This window comes from Somniosus microcephalus, chromosome 31, assembly GCF_052327205.1.
Source record: "Somniosus microcephalus isolate GS21.2 chromosome 31, FLI_Smic_1.0, whole genome shotgun sequence".
In the NCBI taxonomy this organism is placed as follows: Eukaryota; Metazoa; Chordata; class Chondrichthyes; order Squaliformes; family Somniosidae; genus Somniosus; species Somniosus microcephalus.
Window position 1 is genome coordinate 7223153 of NC_141017.1, and position 26428 is coordinate 7249580.

At 46.1% G+C, this 26428-nt stretch overlaps 1 protein-coding gene across 1 annotated transcript in view; it reads right to left on the reverse strand.

Annotated features, from left to right (window-relative positions):
- LOC147097551 (C-type lectin domain family 4 member G-like) overlaps nt 1–23640 on the reverse strand; it is a 141710-nt gene extending 118070 nt beyond the window's left edge. Inside the window, exons 1-2 of the mRNA XM_085971437.1 lie at nt 23502–23640; nt 9133–9210 (exon numbers count right to left, since the gene is read on the reverse strand). Coding sequence (XP_085827563.1) covers nt 9133–9210; nt 23502–23586 — 163 coding nt within the window. The 5' untranslated portion in view covers nt 23587–23640. The remainder of the gene's footprint in view (nt 1–9132; nt 9211–23501) is intronic.
- Nucleotides 23641–26428: the final 2788 nt, after the last annotated feature.

The following is a 26428-nucleotide window of genomic DNA, read 5'->3' on the forward strand; positions in this document are numbered from 1 at the left end:
GTGTGTGTGTGCAGTGTGTGTGTGCAGTATGTGTGTGCAGTGTGTGTGCAGTGTGTGCAGTGTGTGTGTGCAGTGTGTGTGTGCAGTGTGTGTGTGCAGTGTGTGTGCAGTGTGTGTGTGCAGTGTGTGTGTGCAGTGTGTGTGTGCAGTGTGTGTGCAGTGTGTGTGTGCAGTGTGTGTGTGCAGTGTGTGTGTGCAGTGTGTGTGTGCAGTGTGTGCAGTGTGTGTGCAACATGTCCTTGAATCAACAAGGGGGCTGGCCATATTAGATTTAATAATGAGTAATGAGCTCGATTTAGTTAACAGCCTCACGGTACATGAACATTTATCTAATATCGATCATAACATGATCGAGTTCAATGTTGTGTTTGAACGGTGGCATAGTGGTTAGCACTGTTGCCTCACAGCGCCAGGGACCTGGGTTCGAATCCGGCATCAGGCGACTGTCTGTGTGGAGTTTGCACATTCTCCCCGTGTTTGCGTGGGTTTCCTCCGGGTGCTCCGGTTTCCTCCCACAGTCCAAAGATGTGCGAGTTAGGTTGATTGGCTATGATAAATTGACCCTGTTTAAATACGTGGGGATAGGGTGGGATATGTGTTGGTGTAGGGGTTACGGGGATCGGGTGGGATATGTGTCGGCGCAGGCTCGATGGGCCGAAATGGCCTCTATCTGCACTGTGGGGTTTCTGTGATTCTGTGATTCTGTGAAAGGGAGAAATGTGAAACAGCTACTAAGTTTCTAGATTTAGGTAAGGCTGACTGCAACGGGATGAGACAGAGACTGTCCACAGTAAACTGGGCAAATCTGTTAATGGGTAAAACGACAGAAGATCAGTGGGAGGAGTTAAAAAACAATTTAAGGTGATACAGAACCAGTTTATACCCTGAGGGGCAAGACCTCTACTTGCCAAGAAAGCGGCGCGGGATTGCAATGCATGATGGGCCCGCACCCGTTGAAAGTAATGTCGGCAGCATGTGACATTCGTGCTGCCTGATGATTTAAGTGATTGATGTGTGCAGCCCAGCGCTGAGAGCTGTGCTGAGCGCTCAGCAGGGGGGCGGAGTTCATGCTGGATTTAAAACTAGCCTCCACTCTTAAAGACAGTCTGCACCTCTTAAAGCTGAGGTGCATTCTGCATTCAGCAGCTACTGGAAGTGCTTGTCAAGGCAAATGTCACTCAGTGACGGTTCTCTGACGGAGCACTGTAGGCCTTAGTGCAGTGGGTAGAACAGAGGAGACAGGTCCTCGACCCCCAGGGGGGCAGAAGGCCCGCTAGAAACACAGTCAGAAAGTAGTGGGAGCAGATAGCAGAAGCGGTCACTGCCGGCAGTCTTGCCCCTAGGACCTGGGTCCAATGCCAAAATAAGCTTAATGACCTCACACAACTGGTCAAGGTCGGTGAATTCATCTTCAAAAGCTGTCTCCCACCAACTGCACCACTGGCCTCACAAACTGCTCAATGCACCACACCCCCATCACCCACCTACCAACAATCTCTATCAATCACCACTCATACCTCACATTCATAGCTTCACCTCACCTCACACACTTACCCCTGGTGCAAGCCTCACACTCACAGTTCACACCTTGCACACACTGCCAGCTATTCAATCATGACATGCACATCACCCAAACACATTGCACCACACTCACTGACACACTTCACCCAAACACACTGCACCACACTCACTGACACACTTCACCCAAACACATTGCACCACACTCACTGACACACTTCACCCAAACACATTGCACCACACTCACTGACACACATCACCCAAACACATTGCACCACACTCACTGACACACTTCACCCAAACACATTGCACCACACTCACTGACACACTTCACCCAAACACACTGCACCACACTCACTGACACACTTCACCCAAACACATTGCACCACACTCACTGACACACTTCACCCAAACACACTGCACCACACTCACTGACACACTTCACCCAAACACATTGCACCACACTCACTGACACACTTCACCCAAACACACTGCACCACACTCACTGACACACTTCACCCAAACACACTGCACCACACTCACTGACACACTTCACCCAAACACATTGCACCACACTCACTGACACACTTCACCCAAACACACTGCACCACACTCACTGACACACTTCACCCAAACACATTGCACCACACTTCACCCAAACACACTGCACCACACTCACTGACACACTTCACCCAAACACACTGCACCACACTTCACCCAAACACACTGCACCACACTCACTGACACACTTCACCCAAACACATTGCACCACACTCACTGACACACTTCACCCAAACACATTGCACCACACTCACTGACACACTTCACCCAAACACACTGCACCACACTCACTGACACACTTCACCCAAACACATTGCACCACACTCACTGACACACTTCACCCAAACACATTGCAGCACACTCACTGACAAACTTCACCCAAACACATTGCACCACACTCACTGACACACTTCACCCAAACACACTGCACCACACTCACTGACTCACTTCACCCAAACACATTGCACCACACTCACTGACACACTTCACCCAAACACATTGCACCACACTCACTGACACACATCACCCAAACACATTGCACCACACTCACTGACACACTTCACCCAAACACACTGCACCACACTCACTGACACACTTCACCCAAACACATTGCACCACACTTCACCCAAACACACTGCACCACACTCACTGACACACTTCACCCAAACACACTGCACCACACTTCACCCAAACACACTGCACCACACTCACTGACACACTTCACCCAAACACATTGCACCACACTCACTGACACACTTCACCCAAACACATTGCACCACACTCACTGACACACTTCACCCAAACACATTGCACCACACTCACTGACACACTTCACCCAAACACATTGCACCACACTCACTGACACACTTCACCCAAACACATTGCACCACACTCACTGACACACTTCACCCAAACACATTGCACCACACTCACTGACACACTTCACCCAAACACATTGCACCACACTCACTGACACACTTCACCCAAACACATTGCACCACACTCACTGACACACATCACCCAAACACATTGCACCACACTCACTGACACACTTCACCCAAACACAGTGCACCACACTCACTGACACACTTCACCCAAACACATTGCACCACACTCACTGACACACTTCACCCAAACACATTGCGCCACACTCACTGACACACTTCACCCAAACACAGTGCACCACACTCACTGACACACTTCACCCAAACACATTGCACCACACTCACTGACACACATCACCCAAACACATTGCACCACACTCACTGACACACTTCACCCAAACACAGTGCACCACACTCACTGACACACTTCACCCAAACACATTGCACCACACTCACTGACACACTTCACCCAAACACACTGCACCACACTCACTGACACACTTCACCCAAACACATTGCACCACACTCACTGACACACTTCACCCAAACACATTGCGCCACACTCACTGACACACTTCACCCAAACACATTGCACCACACTCACTGACACTTCACCCAGACACATTGCACCACACTCACTGACACACTTCACCCAAACACATTGCACCACACTCACTGACACACTTCACCCAAACACATTGCACCACACTCACTGACACACTTCACCCAAACACATTGCACCACACTCACTGACACACTTCACCCAAACACATTGCACCACACTCACTGACACACTTCACCCAAACACACTGCACCACACTCACTGACACACTTCACCCAAACACATTGCACCACACTCACTGACACACTTCACCCAAACACATTGCGCCACACTCACTGACACACTTCACCCAAACACATTGCACCACACTCACTGACACACTTCACCCAAACACATTGCACCACACTCACTGACACACTTCACCCAAACACATTGCACCACACTCACTGACACACTTCACCCAAACACACTGCACCACACTCACTGACACACTTCACCCAGACACATTGCACCACACTCACTGACACTTCACCCAGACACATTGCACCACACTCACTGACACACTTCACCCAGACACATTGCACCACACTCACTGACACTTCACCCAGACACATTGCACCACACTCACTGACACACTTCACCCAAACACATTGCACCACACTCACTGACATACTTCACCCAAACACATTGCACCACACTCACTGACACACTTCACCCAGACACATTGTACCACACTCACTGACACACATCACCCAAACACATTGCACCACAGTCACTGACACACTTCACCCAAACACATTGCACCACACTCACTGACACACTTCACCCAAACACATTGCACCACACTCACTGACACACATCACCCAAACACATTGCACCACACTCACTGACACACTTCACCCAAACACATTGCACCACACTCACCGACACACTTCACCCAAACACATTGCCCCACACTCACTGACACACTTCACCCAAACACATTGCACCACACTCACTGACACACTTCACCCAAACACATTGCACCACACTCACTGACACACTTCACCCAAACACATTGCACCACACTCACTGACACACTTCACCCAAACACATTGCACCACACTCACTGACACACTTCACCCAAACACATTGCACCACACTCACTGACACACTTCACCCAAACACATTGCACCACACTCACTGACACACTTCACTCAAACACATTGCACCACACTCACCGACACACATCACCCAAACACATTGCACCACACTCACTGACACACTTCACCCAAACACATTGCCCCACACTCACTGACACACTTCACCTAAACACACTGCACCACACTCACTGGCACACTTCACCCAGACACATTGCCCCACACTCACTGACACACTTCACCCAAACACATTGCCCCACACTCACTGACACACTTCACCCAAACACATTGCACCACACTCACTGACACACTTCACCCAAACACATTGCACCACACTCACTGACACACTTCACCCAAACACATTGTACCACACTCACTGACACACTTCACCCAAACACATTGCCCCACACTCACTGACACACTTCACCTAAACACACTGCACCACACTCACTGGCACACTTCACCCAGACACATTGTACCACACTCACTGACACACATCACCCAAACACATTGCACCACAGTCACTGACACACTTCACCCAAACACATTGCACCACACTCACTGACACACTTCACCCAAACACATTGCACCACACTCACTGACACACATCACCCAAACACATTGCACCACACTCACTGACACACTTCACCCAAACACATTGCACCACACTCACCGACACACTTCACCCAAACACATTGCCCCACACTCACTGACACACTTCACCCAAACACATTGCACCACACTCACTGACACACTTCACCCAAACACATTGCACCACACTCACTGACACACTTCACCCAAACACATTGCACCACACTCACTGACACACTTCACCCAAACACATTGCACCACACTCACTGACACACTTCACCCAAACACATTGCACCACACTCACTGACACACTTCACCCAAACACATTGCACCACACTCACTGACACACTTCACTCAAACACATTGCACCACACTCACCGACACACATCACCCAAACACATTGCACCACACTCACTGACACACTTCACCCAAACACATTGCCCCACACTCACTGACACACTTCACCTAAACACACTGCACCACACTCACTGGCACACTTCACCCAGACACATTGCCCCACACTCACTGACACACTTCACCCAAACACATTGCCCCACACTCACTGACACACTTCACCCAAACACATTGCACCACACTCACTGACACACTTCACCCAAACACATTGCACCACACTCACTGACACACTTCACCCAAACACATTGTACCACACTCACTGACACACTTCACCCAAACACATTGCCCCACACTCACTGACACACTTCACCTAAACACACTGCACCACACTCACTGGCACACTTCACCCAAACACATTGCACCACACTCACTGACACACTTCACCCAAACACATTGCACCACACTCACTGACACACTTCACCCAAACACATTGCCCCACACTCACTGACACACTTCACCCAAACACATTGCACCACACTCACTGACACACTTCACCCAAACACATTGCCCCACACTCACTGACACACTTCACCCAAACACATTGCCCCACACTCACTGACACACTTGTCTTTCTCTTGCAGGCCAAGGTGGCTCATAACCGCACAGGCAGCAGCAGCTCACCGACAGGGGACAGGCAAGCCTGCACATCCTGACCCAGCTGGAGGATGTGCTTGACATTATTGGCGGGGCCGTCACTGAGTCCGTGGGGAGGCGAGGCTGAAATCTTTGAAAGTGATGGTATGCTCATATCTGATCCTCCTTCTCACATCACACTTCCCCCTCACCCCACAATCTCTTCTCACGTACAAGCTGCTGATGGTGTAAACATGCACATCCTGCTTCCCCCCACTCCCCTCATCACAACCCCACCCTTGTGCCTTTCTCCATTTCATATAACCAAGAAATCCAACCAGCCCAGCCAGTGCAGGAAGATCAAGAGGAGAGTGATTGAGAAGAAGAGATACCGTCACTCGCTCTCACTCTCGCGGGCACCAGCTCAGAAACTGCCACTGTGCGTACTTTAGAGGGTAGTACAGAGGCGGGATCTGCACGTGGTGAGTCACCGGGCAGGAGTGGGCTGCAGCCAGGGCAGGGGGAGAGGGTAGCGCTGGTGCCAGCTCCCCGGGGGGCGAGGTCGCACGTGTTGTCCTGCAGAGGAGTCAAGTCAGGGCTTCGATGGGGCGGCCTACAGAAGAAGGGTGATGGGCAATGCTCACAGAAATGCTTGGTGCAATGGCAGGCCTGCCAGAGAGCCTGTTGTCACTGTCAAGGAGCATGGAGGAGTCTGGCTCCAACCTTGCACGGGGCTTTGCGCAGAGCTTGGAGCCCACTCTTTCCAGGATGGGAGTGATGGGCGACTCCATTAGTGCATTTGTGGACACAACCATGATGCAGGGTCTGATGGGCGATGTCTCAGCTTCCACTGCAGCACCAGCGGAAGCGACCCAACGTCTGAGTGCTGCAGTGGAAGCTCAGACTGCTGCCATCGCGGTTACCAGTGTGGAATTAATCCCACTCCCCTGCTCTTCCCCCACAGCCCTGTGAATTTTTCCTTTTAAAGCATAGATCGAATTCTCTTCTGAAAGTTACTATTGAATCTGCTTCCACCGTTCTTTCAGGCAGAGCTTTCCAGATCACAACAACTTGCTGTGTCAAAAGAATCTCCTCTCCCCTCGGTTTCTTTTACCAATTATCTTCAATCTGTGTCCTCGGGTTACTGACCCTCCTGTCATTGGAAACAGTTTTTCTTTATCTACTCTATCAAACCCCATCATAAGTTTGAACGCCTCTATTAAATGTCCTCTTAACCTTCTCTGCTCTAAGGAGAACAACCCCAGCTTCTCCATGTAACTGAATTCCTGTATCCCTGGAATCATTCCAGCAAAATAAAAGCAAAGCAAAATACTACGGATGCTGGAAATCTGAAATACCAGCAGAAAATGCTGGAAACACTCAGCAGGTCAGGCAGCATCTGTGGAGAGAGAAACAGAGTTAACGGTTCAGCTCGGTGACCTCTCGTCAGACCCTGAAACATTGACTCTGTTTCTCTCTCCATCATTCTAGTAAATCCTTTCTGCACCCTCTCCAAGGTCTTGACACCCTTCCTAAAGTGCGGTGCCCAGAATTGGACACAATACTCCAGCTGAGGCCTAACCAGTGTTTTATCAAGGTTTAGCACAACTTCCTTGCTTTTGTACTCCATTCCTCTATTAATAAAGCCAAGGATCACATATGCATTTTAACAGCCTCCTCATCCTGTCCCGCTGCCTTCAAAGACTTGTGTACTTAAACCCCCAGGTCTCTCTGTTCCTGCACCCACTTTAAAATTGTACCATTGAGTTACTTTGCCGTTCCTCGCTCTTCCGACCAAAATGGGTCACTGTGAGCTGCCCTCTTCAGGCAGTTCTATTCTGTGGACACACAGGGGTTGGATTTTATCAGGAGCTCCGCCGGACTGATGGCTAAACTCTGGCGAAACCGGTCGGTGAAAGATCAGTGACCGACCTTGGCAGGAAGTCCCAGCCGGGCCTAGTAAGGAGTGGAGCCTCCAGCCAGTCCATACAACGGTATTACTCCAGGGGGTGGTCGGAACCTCTTAATTATGGGCCCAAGGGAGGGACTATGTGGGGAGGGGACCCGGGGCGGGGCGGGGCGGATAGTCACCCACCCAGTAGGGGCCAGGTGCCAGAGTTTGAGCCAACATGTGCCCGTGCTGGGGTTGGTGCCGGATTGCCCCATGTAATGAGGTGCCCTCCTATTCACCTCACCAACTCTGGCAGGCTCAAGGCTGCAGGGCATCACTGGCCACAACTGCCAGGGTCCTGGCCCGAGGATGTTTGCCACACAAGAGCTGCCGTCAGGACCGCAACGTGACATTGTTTCCACCTCTCACACTGTGCCTCTCGGTATCAAGGATCGAGTTAGCAGACAGTTTTGTGTCAGGACCCATGTCTGCGATAAGCCCCGGCCACATCACCATTTATGTAGAGCCCTCCTGCACCAGTGCGAAGTTTCATCCCATCAGAGCCCAGCGCTGAAAGGGCCCCACTTCCTGGACCTCCTTCCCTGCAGTTTTTAAAAGCAGTGCAAACAATGAGAATCCAACACAGACAGAGAGAGAGTGAGAGAGAGAGGGTGAGAGAGAGAGTGAGAGAGTGAGAGAGAGAGAGTGTGTGAGTGAGTGAGATAGAGAGAGAGAGAGAGAGTGAGAGAGAGAGAGCGTGTGAGTGAGTGAGAGAGAGTGTGAGAGTGAGTGAGATAGAGAGAGAGTGAGAGTGTGAGAGAGAGAGAGAGAGAGTGAGAGAGAGAGAGAGTGAGAGAGAGCGTGTGAGTGAGAGAGAGAGAGAGAGAGTGTGAGAGTGAGTGAGAGAGAGAGAGAGTGAGAGTGTGAGAGAGAGAGAGAGGTCGGTAAAGTCCGACCTTGGTACTGAGGAAAGAAATCAACCACAGAAGTGAGATCCACCTGGAGTTGATCTTGGGCTCGGCTCGCTTGGTCTGGTGTTTCTGTCGATCGGAGGCGGGATGTGACCGATGTCAAAACCTGCAATTTCACAAACACAACACTGGGTGAGAAGAATATGTCATTTTTTCTGGTTTAACAATTAAATCTACAATCATTTCAAAACCTGATTAGATGTCAGCCGTGGCTCTGAGGTCAGAAGTCCTGGGTTCAAGTCCCCATCAAAGACAGGAGTGCATAATCCAGGCTGACACTCCAGTGCAGTGCTGAGGGAGTGCTGCACTGTCAGAGGTGCCGACTTTCAGATGAGACATTAAACCGAGGCTCCGTCTGCCCTCTCAGGTGGATATAAAAGATCCCATGGCAACTATTCAAAGAAGATCAGAGGAGATCTCCCTGGTGTCCTGGCCAATATTTATTCCTCAACCAACGTCAATAACCATATTGCTGTTTGTGGGAGCTTGCTGTGCGCAAATTGGCTGCCGCGTTTCCTACATTACAAACGTGACTACACTTCCAAAGCACTTCATTGGTTGTAAAGTGTTTTGGGACGTCCTGAGGGGCTATAGAAATGCAAGTTCCTTCTTTCTTTTACAGTTAAGATTAGGCCCGGCCTCCTTCCTCACTGGAGAAAATGCAGTTTGAAATATGGTTCTAGAGGAGAATATCACTAGAGTCCAAGTCCATCTCTTTTTGAGTGAGGTGAATTTACACAGGAACATAGGAACAGGAGCAGACCATTCAGCCCCTGGAGCCTGCTCCACCATTCAATTAGACCGTGGCTGATCTCGATCTTAACTCCATCTACTCGTCATGGTTCCGCATCCCTTGGTACCCCGCCCAACGTAAATCTATCGATCGCAGTTTTGAAATTTTCAATTGACCCTCAGCCTCAGCTGCTCTTTGGGGGAGAGAGTTCCCGATTTCCGCTACCCTTTGCTTTGTGTGAAGAAGTGCTTCCTGACATCACCCCTGAACGGCCTGGCTCTAATTCTAACATTGAGCCCCTTTGTTCTGAACTGCCCCACCAGAGGAAATAGTTTCTCTCGCGACCCGACCTGAGTGTTGTTGGAGCTGCATTGATCCAGGCAAATGGAGAGTATTCCATCACACTCCTTACTTGTGCCTTGTAGATGGTGGAAAAGCTTTGGGGATTCAGGAGGTGAGACACTCGCCGCAGAATACCCAGCCTCTGTCCTGCTCTTGTAGCCACAGTATTTATGTGGCTGGTCCAGTTAAGTTTCTGGTTAATGGTGACCCCCAGGATGTTGATGGTGGGGTATTCGGAGATGGTAATACCGTTGAATGTCAAGAGGAGGTGTTTAGACTCTCACTTGTTGGAGATAGTCATTGCCTGGCAATTCTGTGGCACGAATGTTACCTGCCACTTATCAGCCCAAGCCTGAACGTTGTCCAGGTCTTCTTGCATGCAGGCATGGACTGCTTCATCATCTGTGGAGTTGTGAACGGCACTGAACACTGTGCAGTCATCAGCGAACATCCCCATTTCTGACCTTATGTTGGAGGGAAGGTCATTGATGAAGCAGCTGAAGATGGTTGGGCCTAGGACACTGCCCTGAGGAACTCCTGCAGCGATGTCCTGGGGCTGTGATGATTGACCTTCAACCACCACAACCATTTCGGGAGGGCTAACAAGGCAAAGGAATACACAATAAATGGTAGGATACTGAGAAGTGTAGAGGAACAGGGGCCACCTTAGAGAGCATGTCCACAGATCCCTAAAGGCAGCAGGACAGGTAGATAAGGTGGTTAAGAAGGTATACGGGATACTTTCCCTTATTAGCCGAGGCATAGACTATAAGAGCAGGGAGGTTAAGCTTGAACTGTATAAAGCACTAGTTAGGCCACAGCTAGTTCTGGTCACCACATTACAGGAAGGATGTGATTGCACTAGAGAGCGTACAGAGGAGATTTATGAGGATGTTGCCAGGACTGGAGAATTTTAACTATGAGGAAAGATTGGATCGGCTGGAGTTGTTTTCTTTGGAACAGAGGAGGCTGAGGGGACACTTAACTGAGGTGTATAAAATTATGAGGGGCCTAGATAGAGTGGATAGGGAAGACTTGTTTCCCTTAGCAGAGAGGTCAATAACCAGGGGGCATAGATTTAAAGTAATGGGTAGAAGGATTGGAAGGGAGTTGAGAATCTTTTTCACCCAAAGGTGGTGGGGGTCTGGAACTCACTGCCTGAAAGGGTGGTAGAGGCAGGAACCCTCATCACACTTAACCTACAAGGCTATGGATCAAGAGCTGGAAAGTGGGATTGGGCTGAATTTCTCTTTTTTGGCCGGCGCAGACATGATGGGTGGAATGGCCTCCTTCTGTGCTGCAAATTTCTATGATTCTATGAAGTGCAGATTAGACGCAATTTTCGTGGAGCAGTATCTGTGGGCTCCTTGCACCCACTTCCACTGAAGGTGTGGAGTGTGCCGGCTGGCACACTGAAGCACATTGACGGATGTCTCAGGGACCGAGGGAGAGGGTGCACAGGTTCTCGGATGTGGCACTGGAGGTCCAGGTGGAGGAGGGATGGCAGAGGGGAAGGACATCACCTTGCCCTCCTCGCCCTCCTGTCCCTCTCTCCTGCAGCAGCTGGTGCTGCTCTGCCAGGCCTCATGTCCTCCTCACATTCCTCGCCCAGACCAAGGGGGATGAGTGCAGCTCCAACAACACTCACGAAGCTCGACACCAGCCAGGACAAATCAGCCCGCTTGATTAGCACCCCATCCACCACCTTAAATATTCACTCCTTCCACCACCTTAAACGTGGCAGCATGGTGGCATAGTGGTTAGCACTGTTGCCTCACAGCGCCAGGGACCCGGGTTCGAATCCGGCCTCGGGTGACTGTCTGTGTGGAGTTTGCACATTCTCCCCGTGTTTGCGTGGGTTTTCTCCGGGTGCTCCGGTTTCCTCCCACAGTCCAAAGATGTGCGGGTTAGGTTGATTGGCTATGATAAATTGAACCTTAGTGTTAGGGGGATTAAAATATGTGGGGTTACGGGGATAGGGTGGGATATGTGTTGGTGTAGGGGTTACGGGGATCGGGTGGGATATGTGTCGGTGCAGGCTCGATGGGCCGAAATGGCCTCTATCTGCACTGTGGGGTTTCTGTGATTCTGTGATTCACTCCCTCCACCCCCAGCGTACCGTGGCTGCAGTGTGTACCATCTACAAGATGCACTGCAGCAACTCGCCAAGGTTTCTTCAGCAACACCTCCCAAACCCACGACCTCTACCACCTAGAAGGACAAGGGCAGCAGGCGCATGGGAACAGCACCACCTCCAAGTTCCCCTCCAAGTCACACACCATCCTGACTTGGAAATATATCGCCGATCCTTCATTGTCGCTGGGTCAAAATCCTGGAACTCCCTCCCTAACAGCACTGTGGGAGCACCTTCACCACACGGACTGCAGCAGTTCAAGGCGGCGGCTCGCCACCACCTTCTCAAGGGCAACTAGGGATGGGCAATAAATGATGGCCTTGCCAGCGATGCCTACATCCAAAATAACAAAAAAAATCCCCATTCTGCAACTGACTGCGGCAGTCGATCTAGGTGGCACTCCACCTACACCATTTGTGTCCCCAGTTTATCCCTGAGTTTGGTCCATTAAGTGTGTTTTATTACAGCCGGTACCAGAAACAACAACTTGCATTTATACAGCGTGTTTAACATAGTAAAACATCCCAACCAATGTTCCCTCTAATTTCTTTTGTACTGAGCAGGCCAGGAACTCCTTTGAGTGCGACCGTTTCGTCCGTGGGCCAATTGTTCAACAACAACAACAACAACAACTTTTACAGCAACATCTTTTACACCAACAACAGCAGCAACAGCAACCACTTAAAAGCATTTATACAGTAATGCCATATCGCCACCCCACCGTCTCAAATCATGAGACAATCGGACAAGGTTCGATATAAGTTTAACATAACTTCTCTGCTTTTGAATTCTATTCCTCTAGAAATGCTTCAGAAACGTCACTCAGTTACATGGTTGTGCATCGAGAAACAATCCAAAAGCCCAAGGTGAGCTGAAAGAGGCAAATCTATTTGTGCAATTTGTATTAATTTTAAAGTTTTCAACGTATTCGCCCATCCCTCATGTCTCTATAGCAGTGGCTGCACAAGCAGCAGGAGCAGCGGCTTTCCTATGGCGCTGACGTGCTGGATGTCCACAGAAGTAATTAGAATATTATTCACAATGCAACCAGACAACCAACAAATAGAAGATGCTGTAGTTCTTTAGTTCACAGTGTTAAAAATAATTGAACAAAAACGGGTATTTTCAACCTCAATCACTTCCATTAATAAACGTGGTCTTCTTGAACCAGCGCACCATGTAACAGGTCAGAAATGCAGCACTGATTCACAAGTGTAGAAAAACACATTCACAATCTGTTACCGAATTAAAAACAAAAAGCAGGAAAAGCTATGATTTAACCAAAATAAACATTCCTCTTTCTTCCTGGACAGAAGAACCAATCAGATTGGCTTGGAAATGTTTGATAATTTAAACGAGGAAAGAATCAGGGAAATATAAACAAACAGGACCAGCTAATAGAGAAAGGAGAAATAGATGAGAATAATATTCATGCAGGAAACAAGTTAGTCAGAGGAATATGGAGTAGAGGAATAAAATCAAATGGAGTAACTACACATGGGGAGAAGATTGAAGTGAAGGCAGGAGGCAGCTCAGACAGAAAAAGCAAAGCACAGACCAGAGATTCACCTGGATTAGCTCTTGGGCTGGGCTCCCTTGGCCTGTTGCTCCTCTCGATGATGGGAGGGGGCAGGTTTGGAACCTTCTTCAGATCAGTTTCATAGACAGCAATTTCAGAAACAGACCAATGAGTGAAATTGGACAAGAATGGAAAATAAACAGATCAGGACATTTTAGGAGGGATAGAAATTAAAAGCGAGGAGGCGGAGGAGCAATATTGGGGAAAGAGGAAATACAGGGTGTAGAGAGGAGTGATGTCGTCAAGGGAGGCGTACAGACCTAGTCAGGATGGATGGAGATCAAAGATAAAAAGGGCTTGTTCCATTAATCAGACCCCCCTAATTGTGAGAAGGAAGTGGAAGAGGAAATCTGCAATCAGAGTCAAGATAAGTAGGAATAACAGAATTATTGTTCTGGGAGATTCTAGTGACCACTTATCGATTGGGACAGGGAGGCAGTAAATGGAGAAAAGGGAATGGAATTCCTGCAATGTGTACGGGACTCCTTCCTCAGGCAGTAAGATAGTTGACTACAAGGGTGGAGGTGTTGCTGGATCTGGTTATGTGCAGTGAAATAGATCAGGCAGAGTTAAATGTGGGTGAGCAGCTTGGGAGTAGTGAGCACAATATGGAGAGGTTTAAGATCCAACTAGAAAGGGAAAAGTCCGTCCACAAACTTGACCAGATTGGATTGGGGCAGATATTTGAAAGATGAGGACTGAGCTCGCTGAGCTGAGGTGGAAGGAGAGATTGACGCAGGACTAGAGAGCAACATTGGGAGGTTTTAAAAAGAGATTGCAAGTACAGAATAAGTATATTTCTTTAAAAAAAAGGAAACTAAGGGTAGTTTTAGGATGTCATGGTTAAAGAAAGAGGTTAGAAACCAATTAAAATTGAAGAAAAGGCCCTAAGAGAACTATAGGATTAATAATTGATGGGAAAACTAAAGGAGAATATGAGAAAATAAGAAAAGAGTTTAAGAGCCGAGATAATACATAGTCCATAGTATTTATAGCACAGAAACAGGCCATTTGGCCCAACTGGTCCGTGCCGGGGCGTTTCTGCTCCACACCAGCCTCCTCCCAGCCCTCTTCATCTCACCCCATCAGCATAACCTTCTATTCCTTACTCCCTCATGTGCTTATCTAGCTTCACCTTGAGTGTAGTCTAACCAAGGTTCTGTACAAGTTTAACATAACTTCTCTGCTTCTTTGCTTGCCTTTTTTCTATGGCTGTCTTAACCTGCGTTGCTACATTTACTGATTTTTGTATCTGTACCCCTGCATTCCTTTGCTCCTTCACCCCACAGGTTTAAAGTAATTTGGGGAAGGTTTAGAGGGGATTTGAGGGGAAATTTCTTCACCCAGAGGGTTGTAGAGGTCTGGAACTCACTGCCTGAAAGAGTGATAGAGGCAGGAACACTAACCACATTTAAATAGTACTTGGATGTGCACTTGGGATGCTCTAACCTGCAGGGCTACGGACCAAGAGCTGGGAAGTGGGATTAGGCTGGATAGCTCTTTGTTGGCCGGCGCGGACACGATGGGCCGAAATGGCATCCTTCCGCGCTGTAACTTTCTATGATTCTATGATTCTATTTAGGCATTTATTTTCCCAAGGAGCATAGGGCCTCCTTATTTTCCCTTCCAAAATGTAACAGCTCACATTTATATTGAAGTTAATTTGCCAATTACACACCCATTCTGCAGGTTTATTAATGTCTTTCTGTATTTTGTCACAGACCTCCTCTATATTAACTCCACCCCCAATTTGGTGTCGTCCACAGAATTTGAAATTGTACTTCCAATTCCCAAGTCCAAATCATTTATGTAAATGGTGAACAGCAGTGGTCCCTGCACCGATCCCTGTGGAACACCATTTCTTACCTTTTGCCAGTCTGAGTAACTACCTTGAACATCTACTCTCTGGTTTCTGTTTTGTAGCCAGCTTGCTATCCATTCTGCTACTTGTTCCCTGACTCCACATGTTCTGACCATAGTCATTAGTCTACTATGTGGTACCTTAGCGAAGGCCTTTCGGAAATCCAAATATATTACATCTACCACATGACCCTTATCTACCTTTTCTGTTACAATGTCAAGGAATTCAATAAGGTGGGTGTATTTGGACTTTCAGAAGGCTTTCAATAAGGTCCCACATAAGGGATTAGCATGTAAAGTTAAGGCACATGGGATTGGGGGCAAGGTATTGACTTGGATAGAGAACTGGTTGGCAGATAGAAAGCAAAGAGTTGGAATAAACGGGTCTTTTTCCGAGTGGCAGGCAGTGACTAGTGGAGTACCGCAGGGATCGGTCCCTGGACCCCAGCTATTCACAATGTATATTAATGATCTAGACAAGGGAACTAGATGTAATTTCTCCAAATTTGCAGATGACACAAAGCTGGGTGGGCGTGTGTGCTGTGAGGAGGATGCCGAGAAATTACAGGATGATTTGGACAGGTTGGGTGATTGGGCAGAAGCATGGCAGATGCAATATAACGTGGATAAATGTGAGGTTATCCACTTTGGTGTCAAAAACAGGAAGGCAGATTATTATCTGAATGGCAATAGATTGGAATAAGGGGAAGTGCAACGAGACCTGGGTGTCCTTGTGCACCAGTCGCTGAAGGTAAGCATGCAGGTGCAGCAGGCAGTTAAGAAGGCAAATGGTATGTTGGCCTTCATAGCGAGAGGGTTTGAGTACAAGAACAAGGATGTCTTGCTGCAGTTGTACAGGGCATTGGTGAGACCACATCTTGAGTATTGTGTGCAGTTTTGGTCACCTTATCTGAGGGAGGATATTCTTGCCATGGAAGGAGTTCAGCGACGATTCACCAGGCTGATAACTGGGATGGCAGGAATGACGTATGAGGAGAGATTGGGTCGATTGGGCTTGAACTCGCTGAAGTTTAGAAGAATGAGAGGGGATCTCATTGAAACTTATAAAATTCTGGCAGTACTGGACATACTAGATGCAGGGAGGATGTTCCCAATGTTTGGGGAATCCAGAACCAGGGGTCACAGTCTAAGGATAAGGGGTAGGCCTTTTAGGACAGAAATGAGGAGGAATTTCTTCACCCAGAGAGTGGTGAACCTATGGAATTCTCTACCACAGAAGTCAATGGAGGCCAATTCATTAAATATATTCAAGGAGTTCGATATATTTCTTAAGGCTAAAGGGATCAAGAGATATGGGGAGAAGGCAGGAACGGGGTACTGAATTTGGTTGATCAGCCATGATCTCATTGAATGGTGGAGCAGGCTCGAGGGGCCAAATGGCCGACTCCTGCTCCTATCTTCTATGTTTCTATGTTTCTATGTTTCTATGTGGCACCTTATCGAATGCCTTTAGGAAATCCAATATACTACATCCACTGGTTCCTCGTTATCTACCCTGCTAGTTACATCCTCAAGAAACTCTAATGAATTTGTCAAACACGATTTCCCTTTCATAAAACCATGTTGACTTTGCCTAATCATGTTATGATTTTCTAAGTGACTTGATACCATGTCCTTAATAATGGATTCCAGCATTTTCCTGACGACTGATGTCAGGCTAACTGGCCTGTAGTTCCCTGTTTTTTCTCTCCCTCCTTTCTTGAATAGCGGTGTTATATTTGCAACCTTCCAGTCCGCTGGTACCATTCCAGAATCTAAGGAATTTTGGAAGATCAAAACCATTGCATCTACTATCTCTTCAGCCACCTCTTTTAGAACCCTAGGATGTAGGTCGTCAGGTCCAGGGGATTTGTCAGCTTTCAGTCCCATTAGTTTCTCTAGTGCTTTTTCTCTACTTATATTAATTACATTAAGTTCCTCACCCTCATTAGACCCTTGGTTCCCCACCATTTTTGTATGTTTTTTGTGTCTTCTACTGTGGAGACAGATACAAAATATTTGTTTAACGTTTCTGCCATTTCCTTATTCCCCTTAATAATTTCTCCTGTCTCAGCCTCTAAGGGACCAACATTTACTTTTGCTACTCTTTTCCTTTTTACATACTTGTAGAAACTCTTACAATCTGCTTTTATATTTCTTGCTAGTTTTCTCTCATATTCTATTTTTTCCCTTTTTATCAATATATTGGTCATCCTTTGCTGGTTTCTGAAACTCTCCCAATCCTCAGGCTTACTATTATTCTTTGCAACATTATCAGCTTTTTTTTAAAATCTAATGCTATCCTTAACTTCTTTAGTTAGCCACAGTTGATTCACTTTTACCATGAAGTTTTTGTTTCTCAATGGAATGTATTTTTGTTGAGAATTATGAAATATTTCTTTAAATGCTAGCCACTGCTTATCTACTGCCATACCTTTTAATCTATTTTCCAATCTACCTTAGCCAACTCGTCCCTCATACCTATGTAATTGGCTTTATTTAAGTTTAAGACTCTAGTTTCGCTATGGCAAGTCACTCTCAAAATTAACGTGAAATTCTATCATATTATGACCACTCTGCCCCAGAGGATCCTTTACTATGAGATTGCTAATTAACCTCGTCTCATTACACAATACAAGATCTAAAATACCCTGTTCCGTGTTGGTTCTATGACATATTGTTCTAGGAATCTTTCCCAAATGCATTCCATGAACTCGTCCTCCAGACTACCTTTGCCAATTTGATTTGTCCAGTCTATATGAAGATTAAAGTCCCCCAAGATTATTGCATTACCTTCGTTGCAAGCTCCTACTATTCCTTGATTAATATTCTGTCCAACAGTATAGCTACTCTTAGGGGGCCTGTATATTATTCCTACCAGTGTTTTCTGCCCCTTGTTATTCCTTATCTCCACCCATACTGATTCTACTTCCTGATCTTCCATTATACCATTGTTTAAAAGGGGCGAAAGGGATAGACTGAATAATTACAGGTCAGTCAGCCTAACCTCGGTGGTGGGCAAATTATTGGAAAAGATTCTGAAGGACAGTATTAATCATCATTTAGAAAGGCACGGATTAATTAAGGACAGTTAGCATGGACTTGTTAAGGTAAGGTTGTGTCTGAATAAGTTGATTGAATTTTTTGAGGAGGTAACATGGAAGGTCAATGAGGGTAGCGTGTTTGATGTAGTCTACATGGATTTCAGGAAGGCTTTAGACAAGGTCTCACATGACAGACTGGTCAGAAAAGTAAAAGCCCATAGGGTCCAAGGGAAAGTGGCAAGTTAGATCCAAAATTGGCTCAGTGGCAGGAAGCAAAGGGTAATGGTTGATGAGAGTTTTTATGACTGGAAGGCTATTTCCAGTGGGGTTCTGCAGGGCTCAGTACCAGGTCCCTTGGTTTCTTGTGGTATATATCAATGATTTAGACTTCAATGTAGTGGGCATGATTAAGAAGTTTGCAGGTGATACAAAAATTGGTCTGTCACTTTAATTTTCCGCTCCACTCCCACTCTGACCTCTCCATCCTCGGCCTCTTACACTGTTCCAACAAAACTCAACGCAAGCTCGAGGAACAGCACCTCATCTTTCGATTAGGCACTTTACAGCCTTCTGGACTCAACGTTGAGTTCAACAATTTCAGACCATAACCTCGGCCCCTTTTTATTTATTTACATGGCAGCTGTCTTTCATTCTGCCATTGCCATTTAAACCTCATCTAGAGTCATGTTCTGTTTCTTAACTTATCCCATTACCATCACCTTTTGCCTTGCACCATCATTCCTTTTGTCTTTTCATCTCGCTTGCCTTCTATCCTATCACAGACCTTCCATTTGTTCTTTCCTCCCCTCCTCCCTCTCCCTGCCCCTACACTTGCTTAACAATCTGCTACATCTCAAACTTTTTCCAGTTCTGATGAAGGGTCATCGATCTGAAATATTAACTCTGTTTTTCTCTCTTCACGATGCTGCCTGACCTGCTGAGTGTTTTCAGCATTTTCTGTTGTTATTATTTCTATATAAATGCTAGTTGTTGTTGCTATGCTGGTCACTGTGTTGTTTGAACAGTGGTGACTCAACCAACAAAACCAGTCATACAGAGTCATGCAAATCAGGAGCAAGTGTGGCAGCTGGAGATCGAAAACACTTTGCCACTTTCTTAGTTTTACTCATTGTTCTTTTTCCCCTCCGTGCTCTGCTGATGGTGTTGAGTGTCGCTGGGGTTTAGCGCCATCAGCCCCCACTGACACCTCACCCCAGTGAGAACCTTCACAGCACTGTGGGTTCCGGCCCCTCGCCAGTGACACACATTACAGTTTACATAGGATCACATCGGATATACGGCACAGAAACAGGCCATTCGGCCCAACCAGGCCATGCCGGCATTTATGCTCCACTCGAGCCTCCTCAAGTTTTTCCTCATCTAAATCTATCAGCATAACCCTCTATTCCCTCTCTCCCTCATATGTTTGTCTAGCCTCCCCTTAACTGCATCTATACTTTTCACTTCAACCACTCCCTGTGGCAGCGAGTTCCACATTCTCACCACTCTCTGGGTAAAAAGGTTTCTTCTGAATTCCCTATTGGATTTCTTGGTGCCTATCTTATATTGATGGCCTCTAGTTATGCTCTTCCTCACAAGTGGAAACAATATTTGGCCCAGAAATTAATTGCCCGTTCTGCAAGTTTATTAATGTCCTCCTGTAATTTATTGCAGTCCTCCTCAGTATTGACTATCCCCTCCAATTTGGTGTCATCCGTAAATTTAGAAATTGTGTTTTTGATTCCAAAGTCTAAATCGTTAATGTAAATTGTGAACAACAGTGGTCCCAGCACTGATCCTTGTGGAACACCACTACCCACCTTCTGCCACTGTGAATAGCTACCCTTTACTCCCACTCTCTGCTTTCTGTCCTGAAGCCAGCCAGCAATCCATTCTGCTACTTGTCCCCGACTCCACATTCTCTGAGCTTGTTCATCAGTCTATTATGGGGCACCTTATCGAAGGCCTTTTAAAAATCTAGATAAATTACATCTACTGCATTACCCTTGTCTACTCTCTCTATTACCTCTTCAAAAAATCAATAAGGTTGGTCAAGCAAGACTTTCCCTATTGAAATCCATGCTGACTATTCATTATTATATTTTTGGTTTCTAGATCTTCGTCTATTTTTTCCTTTAGTAGGGATTCCATTATTTTTCCTACCACCGATGTTAAACTGACTGGTTTATAATTCACTGGACATGTGCTATCCATCTTCTTAAATATCGGTATTATGTTAGCTATCCACCAGTCCTCTGGCACTACACCTTTTTCTAACGAATTATTAAATATGTGTAGTAATGCCTCTGCTATCTCTTCCCTGGATTCTTTTAAAATGCGGGGATGCAACCCATCTGGACCAGGGGCTTTGTCCTCTTTGAGTTTGATTAGTTTATTTAATATATCCCCTTTTTTATTTTAAATGCACATATCATTACTCATCTCATCATCCAATGTCATGCCCTCCTGTTCTATCTCCCTGGTAAATACTGAAGCAAAATAATGATTTAATATTTCTGCCATCTCTCTATCACTGCCGGTGGCATTGTCCTGTCTATCCCTTAATGGCCCTATTGCCATCCCAATCTTCCCTGCTTTATTGATGTGTCTGTAAAATATTTTAATATTTTGTTTTATGTTCCTTGCTAATTTAATTTCATAGTTCCTCTCTGCCTCCCTAATTGTATTTGTTTGACTTCTCTCCTAATCCCTTCGTATTCTCCCTTATCATGCACTCCTCTGCTGTCTATGTACTTAATGTTTGCCTCTTTCCTTACCTTCAATTGTTTCCTTATATCTTTATTCATCCATGGAGTCTCATTAGTGTTTAATTTGTTCTTTCCTTTTAGCGGAATATATTTTTCCTGCACTCTGTTGAACACTGTGACGTAATAAAACTCACTCCGCACTTGGTTTGAGCATAGAGGAAGGCTTTAATCAACTTGTTTCAGAACATGGAGGTCTAGTTGTACTTCACTAGCTCCTTGTCTTACAAAATGTCCCTGGCAAGCTGGGCCCACGCCTGAGTATTTATACTCCTTGGACGGTGCCACCAGCTGCCTGTCCAGTGTTATTTCATGTGTAGTTTCTTTATGATGATGAGATTTATAACACACTGTTTTAAATGTTTCCCATTGTCATTCTACATCGCTGTTTGCCAATATTGTTGCCCATTTTATTTTCCCAAGTTCTATTCTCAGCCCCTCAAGATCAGCTTTTCTCCAATCTATTAACTTGATTTTTGTCATTCTTATGTCCTTCTCTATTGTCATCTTAAGGCATATTATATTATGGTTACTATTGCCTATATGTTCCCCTACTTTTACTTCTCTTATCTGCTCTGGTTCATTCCCCATAACTAGATCCAATAGTGAATCCTCCCTTGTTGGGATTTTTACATACTGGGTTCGAAAGGAGTCCTGTACACATTGTAGGAACTCCATTCCCTTATCCCCTTTACCTACCTCTTCTGTCCAATTAATATCGGGGTAGTTGATTATTTTTCTATGTTTTTTACTCATTTCTCTAATTTGTCTGTATAGTTCTTCCACCACCTCCCTTCCACTATTGGGTGGTCTGTAGACTATATGACTATTAGTGTGATTGATCCTTTATTATATTTTATCTCTAGCCATATGGATTCTATTTTTGTATTGCTGATATCTATGTCCCTTTTTTCTACTGCCATTATGTTATCCCTAATAAGTACAGCTACTCCACCTCCCCTTATTTCCCTCTCTATCTTTTCTAAATTTGTTATACCCTGCAATGTTTAATTCCCAGTCCTGATTTTTATGCAACCATGTCTCAGTAATCCCTACTGTGTCTGGTTCCTCCCAATGCATGATTGCCTCCAGCTCCCTTGTTTTATTTTGGACACTGTGTGCATTGCTGTACAGAAAGTTGAATTAATTTGTAATAGGATTTCCTCTCACTTTACGTTCAGACATCTTTTGAGAATCCTGTTCTATAACTCTATTTATTCCCTTTTTATCAATGTCCTCCCTTACTTTATTCTGTCCGATGCTCATTTTCCTGTTTTATTTATGTTTGGGCTGCTTACGTTTCATGTAGATCCCTCCCCCTTCTTACTAGTTTAAAGCCTTTGCCACCTCCCTATTTAGCACCCCCCCACCACACACACAGAGTCACACACACTCAGACTCACACACACAGACCCTCTCACATACAGAGACCCTCTCACACACACAGACTCACAGACTCACAGAGATACACACACAGACTTTCACACACACACACGCACACACATACAGATTCCTGCACACACACACAGAATCTCACACACACACAGACTCTCTCTCTCACACACAGACTCTCTCTCACACACACAAATTCTCTTTCACACGCACACACACTCTCTCTCACACACACACAGACTCTCACACACACACACAGACTTTCTCACAGACAGACTCTCTCTCTCACACACACAAACAGACTCTCTCACACACACACAGACTCTCTCACACACACACAGACTCTCTCTCTCACACACACAGACTCTCACACACACAGACTCTCTCACACACACACAGACTCTCTCTCACACACACTCTCTCTCACACACAGACTCTCTCTCTCACACTCACAGACTCTCTCACACACACCCACACAGCCTCTGTCTCTCACACACATACACACACACAAATTCTCACACACACTCACATTGTGTTGTCTCTCCTACCTGGGTTGATGAACCCTTGGATGTTTTGCTTTTGCTTGTTACCACGAACTGGAGTGACATTTCCGTAAATGTTGTTGTGATCCATGGAGCTGTGTGTGTGGAGGATTGTTCGGAGGGTGAGAGACCGTGCTGTGTGCTGTGTGTGTCTAGCTGGTGATCTGTCTGTTTACAGGTGGGCGTCACTGAGGAACTACGTTCCGCTCTGTGAACGCTCAGACACATGGGCCGCTGTGGTTCAGCAGCAGTTCAGGGATGTCCCACGGGAGTGGACGGGGCCCCTACTTTTGGTAGGTGTGTCTGTGTCACTTGTTTATTTTTAAATTAATTGTCTTTAAGAATAAATACTTGGATACGAATATCAGCGAGAAAGGGCCTCACTGCAGAACTTTGGCAAACAGCTTTCCTGATAACAAGACCTGCTAAGGTGCAGCTCCCCAGCCACCAGAAAGACTTCTCTACTTTGTCCAAGTGGCCAGTTGTGTCTAGACAGTGAGTGGCAATAGGCTATTCGACCGCAGAATGCATCACAACCAATCCCAATCCTGTTCCTCACCCGACATCCACAGAGGGAGGGAGGGAAGGAAGGAAGGATATATAGTGTCTTTCTCACAAGAGCAGTAGCTCAGAGGGCACGTGTGCACTGAATTGGCTCACTAGTGTGCACAGAGTGACCCGAGGGCTCACACTCACACTGTTTGTTAGATACGGGACAGTTTGATGCATGTTATGCACACTATTCAAGAAAGAGGAGAGGGATAAACCAGGAAACTACAAGCCAGTCTGCCTAAAATCGGTGGTGGTTAAGTTATTAGAGAGCCAGTGAATTGCTAAAGTCAGAGAGAGAGATTTGCTAAAGGTAAATCATGTTTGATGAACCTGATTGAATTCTCTGATGAGGTAACAGGGAAGGTTGATCAAGGTAGTGCAGTAGATGTTGTATATATGGACAGGGAAGGTTGATCAAGGTAGTGCAGTAGATGTTGTATATATGGACAGGGAAGGGTGATCAAGGTAGTGCAGTAGATGTATATATGGACAGGGAAGGTTGATCAAGGTAATACAGTAGATGTTGTATATATGGACAGGGAATGTTGATCAAGGTAGTGCAGTAGATGTTGTATATATGGGCAGGGAAGGTTGATCAAGGTAGTGCAGTAGATGTTGTATATATGGACAGGGAAGGTTGATCAAGGTAGTGCAGTAGATGTTGTATATATGGACAGGGAAGGGTGATCAAGGTAGTGCAGTAGATGTTGTATATATGGGCAGGGAAGGTTGATCAAGGTAGTGCAGTAGATGTTGTATATATGGACAGGGAAGGTTGATCAAGGTAGTGCAGTAGATGTTGTATATATGGACAGGGAAGGGTGATCAAGGTAGTGCAGTAGATGTTGTATATATGGGCAGGGAAGGTTGATCAAGGTAGTGCAGTAGATGTTGTATATATGGACAGGGAAGGTTGATCAATGTAGTGCAGTAGATGTTGTATATATGGACAGGGAAGGTTGATCAAGGTAATACAGTAGATGTTGTATATATGGACAGGGAAGGGTGATCAAGGTAGTGCAGTAGATGTTGTATATATGGACAGGGAAGGTTGATCAAGGTAATACAGTAGATGTTGTATATATGGACAGGGAATGTTGATCAAGGTAGTGCAGTAGATGTTGTATATATGGGCAGGGAAGGTTGATCAAGGTAGTGCAGTAGATGTTGTATATATGGACAGGGAAGGTTGATCAAGGTAGTGCAGTAGATGTTGTATATATGGACAGGGAAGGGTGATCAAGGTAGTGCAGTAGATGTTGTATATATGGGCAGGGAAGGTTGATCAAGGTAGTGCAGTAGATGTTGTATATATGGACAGGGAAGGTTGATCAATGTAGTGCAGTAGATGTTGTATATATGGACAGGGAAGGTTGATCAAGGTAGTGCAGTAGATGTTGTATATATGGGCAGGGAAGGTTGATCAAGGTAATACAGTAGATGTTGTATATATGGACAGGGAAGGTTGATCAAGGTAGTGCAGTAGATGTTGTATATATGGACAGGGAAGGTTGATCAAGGTAGTGCAGTAGATGTTGTATATATGGACAGGGAAGGTTGATCAAGGTAGTGCAGTAGATGTTGTATATATGGACAGGGAAGGTTGATCAAGGTAGTGCAGTAGATGTTGTATATATGGACAGGGAAGGGTGATCAAGGTAGTGCAGTAGATGTTGTATATATGGACAGGGAAGGTTGATCAAGGTAATACAGTAGATGTTGTATATATGGACAGGGAAGGTTGATCAAGGTAGTGCAGTAGATGTTGTATATATGGGCAGGGAAGGTTGATCAAGGTAATACAGTAGATGTTGTATATATGGACAGGGAAGGTTGATCAAGGTAGTGCAGTAGATGTTGTATATATGGACAGGGAAAGTTGATCAAGGTAGTGCAGTAGATGTTGTATATATGGACAGGGAAAGTTAATCAAGGTAGTGCAGTAAATGTTGTATATATGGACATTCAGAAGGTATTTGACAAAGTGCTGCACAGGAAGCTTGTTAATGAGATGGAAGCCCCTGGAATTAAGGGGAAAGTGTCAGTATGAATACGGAAATGGTTCAGTGACAGGAAGCTAAGGGTGGTGGATGGATGTTTTTTGCAGACTGGGAGGTGGTTTGAGTGATGTTCCCCAAGGGTCAGTTTTGGGTCCATTACTCTTTTCAATTTTTACAAATGAACTAGACTCGGGTGTAGGGAGCATAAAAACATAGAAACATAGAAGATAGTAGCAGGAGTAGGCCATTCGGCCCTTCGAGCCTGCTCCGCCATTCAATGAGATCATGTCTGATCATCCAAATTCAGCAACCGGTCCCTGCCTTCTCCCCATATCCCTTGATCCCTTTAGCCTTAAGAAATATATCCAACTCTTTCTTGAA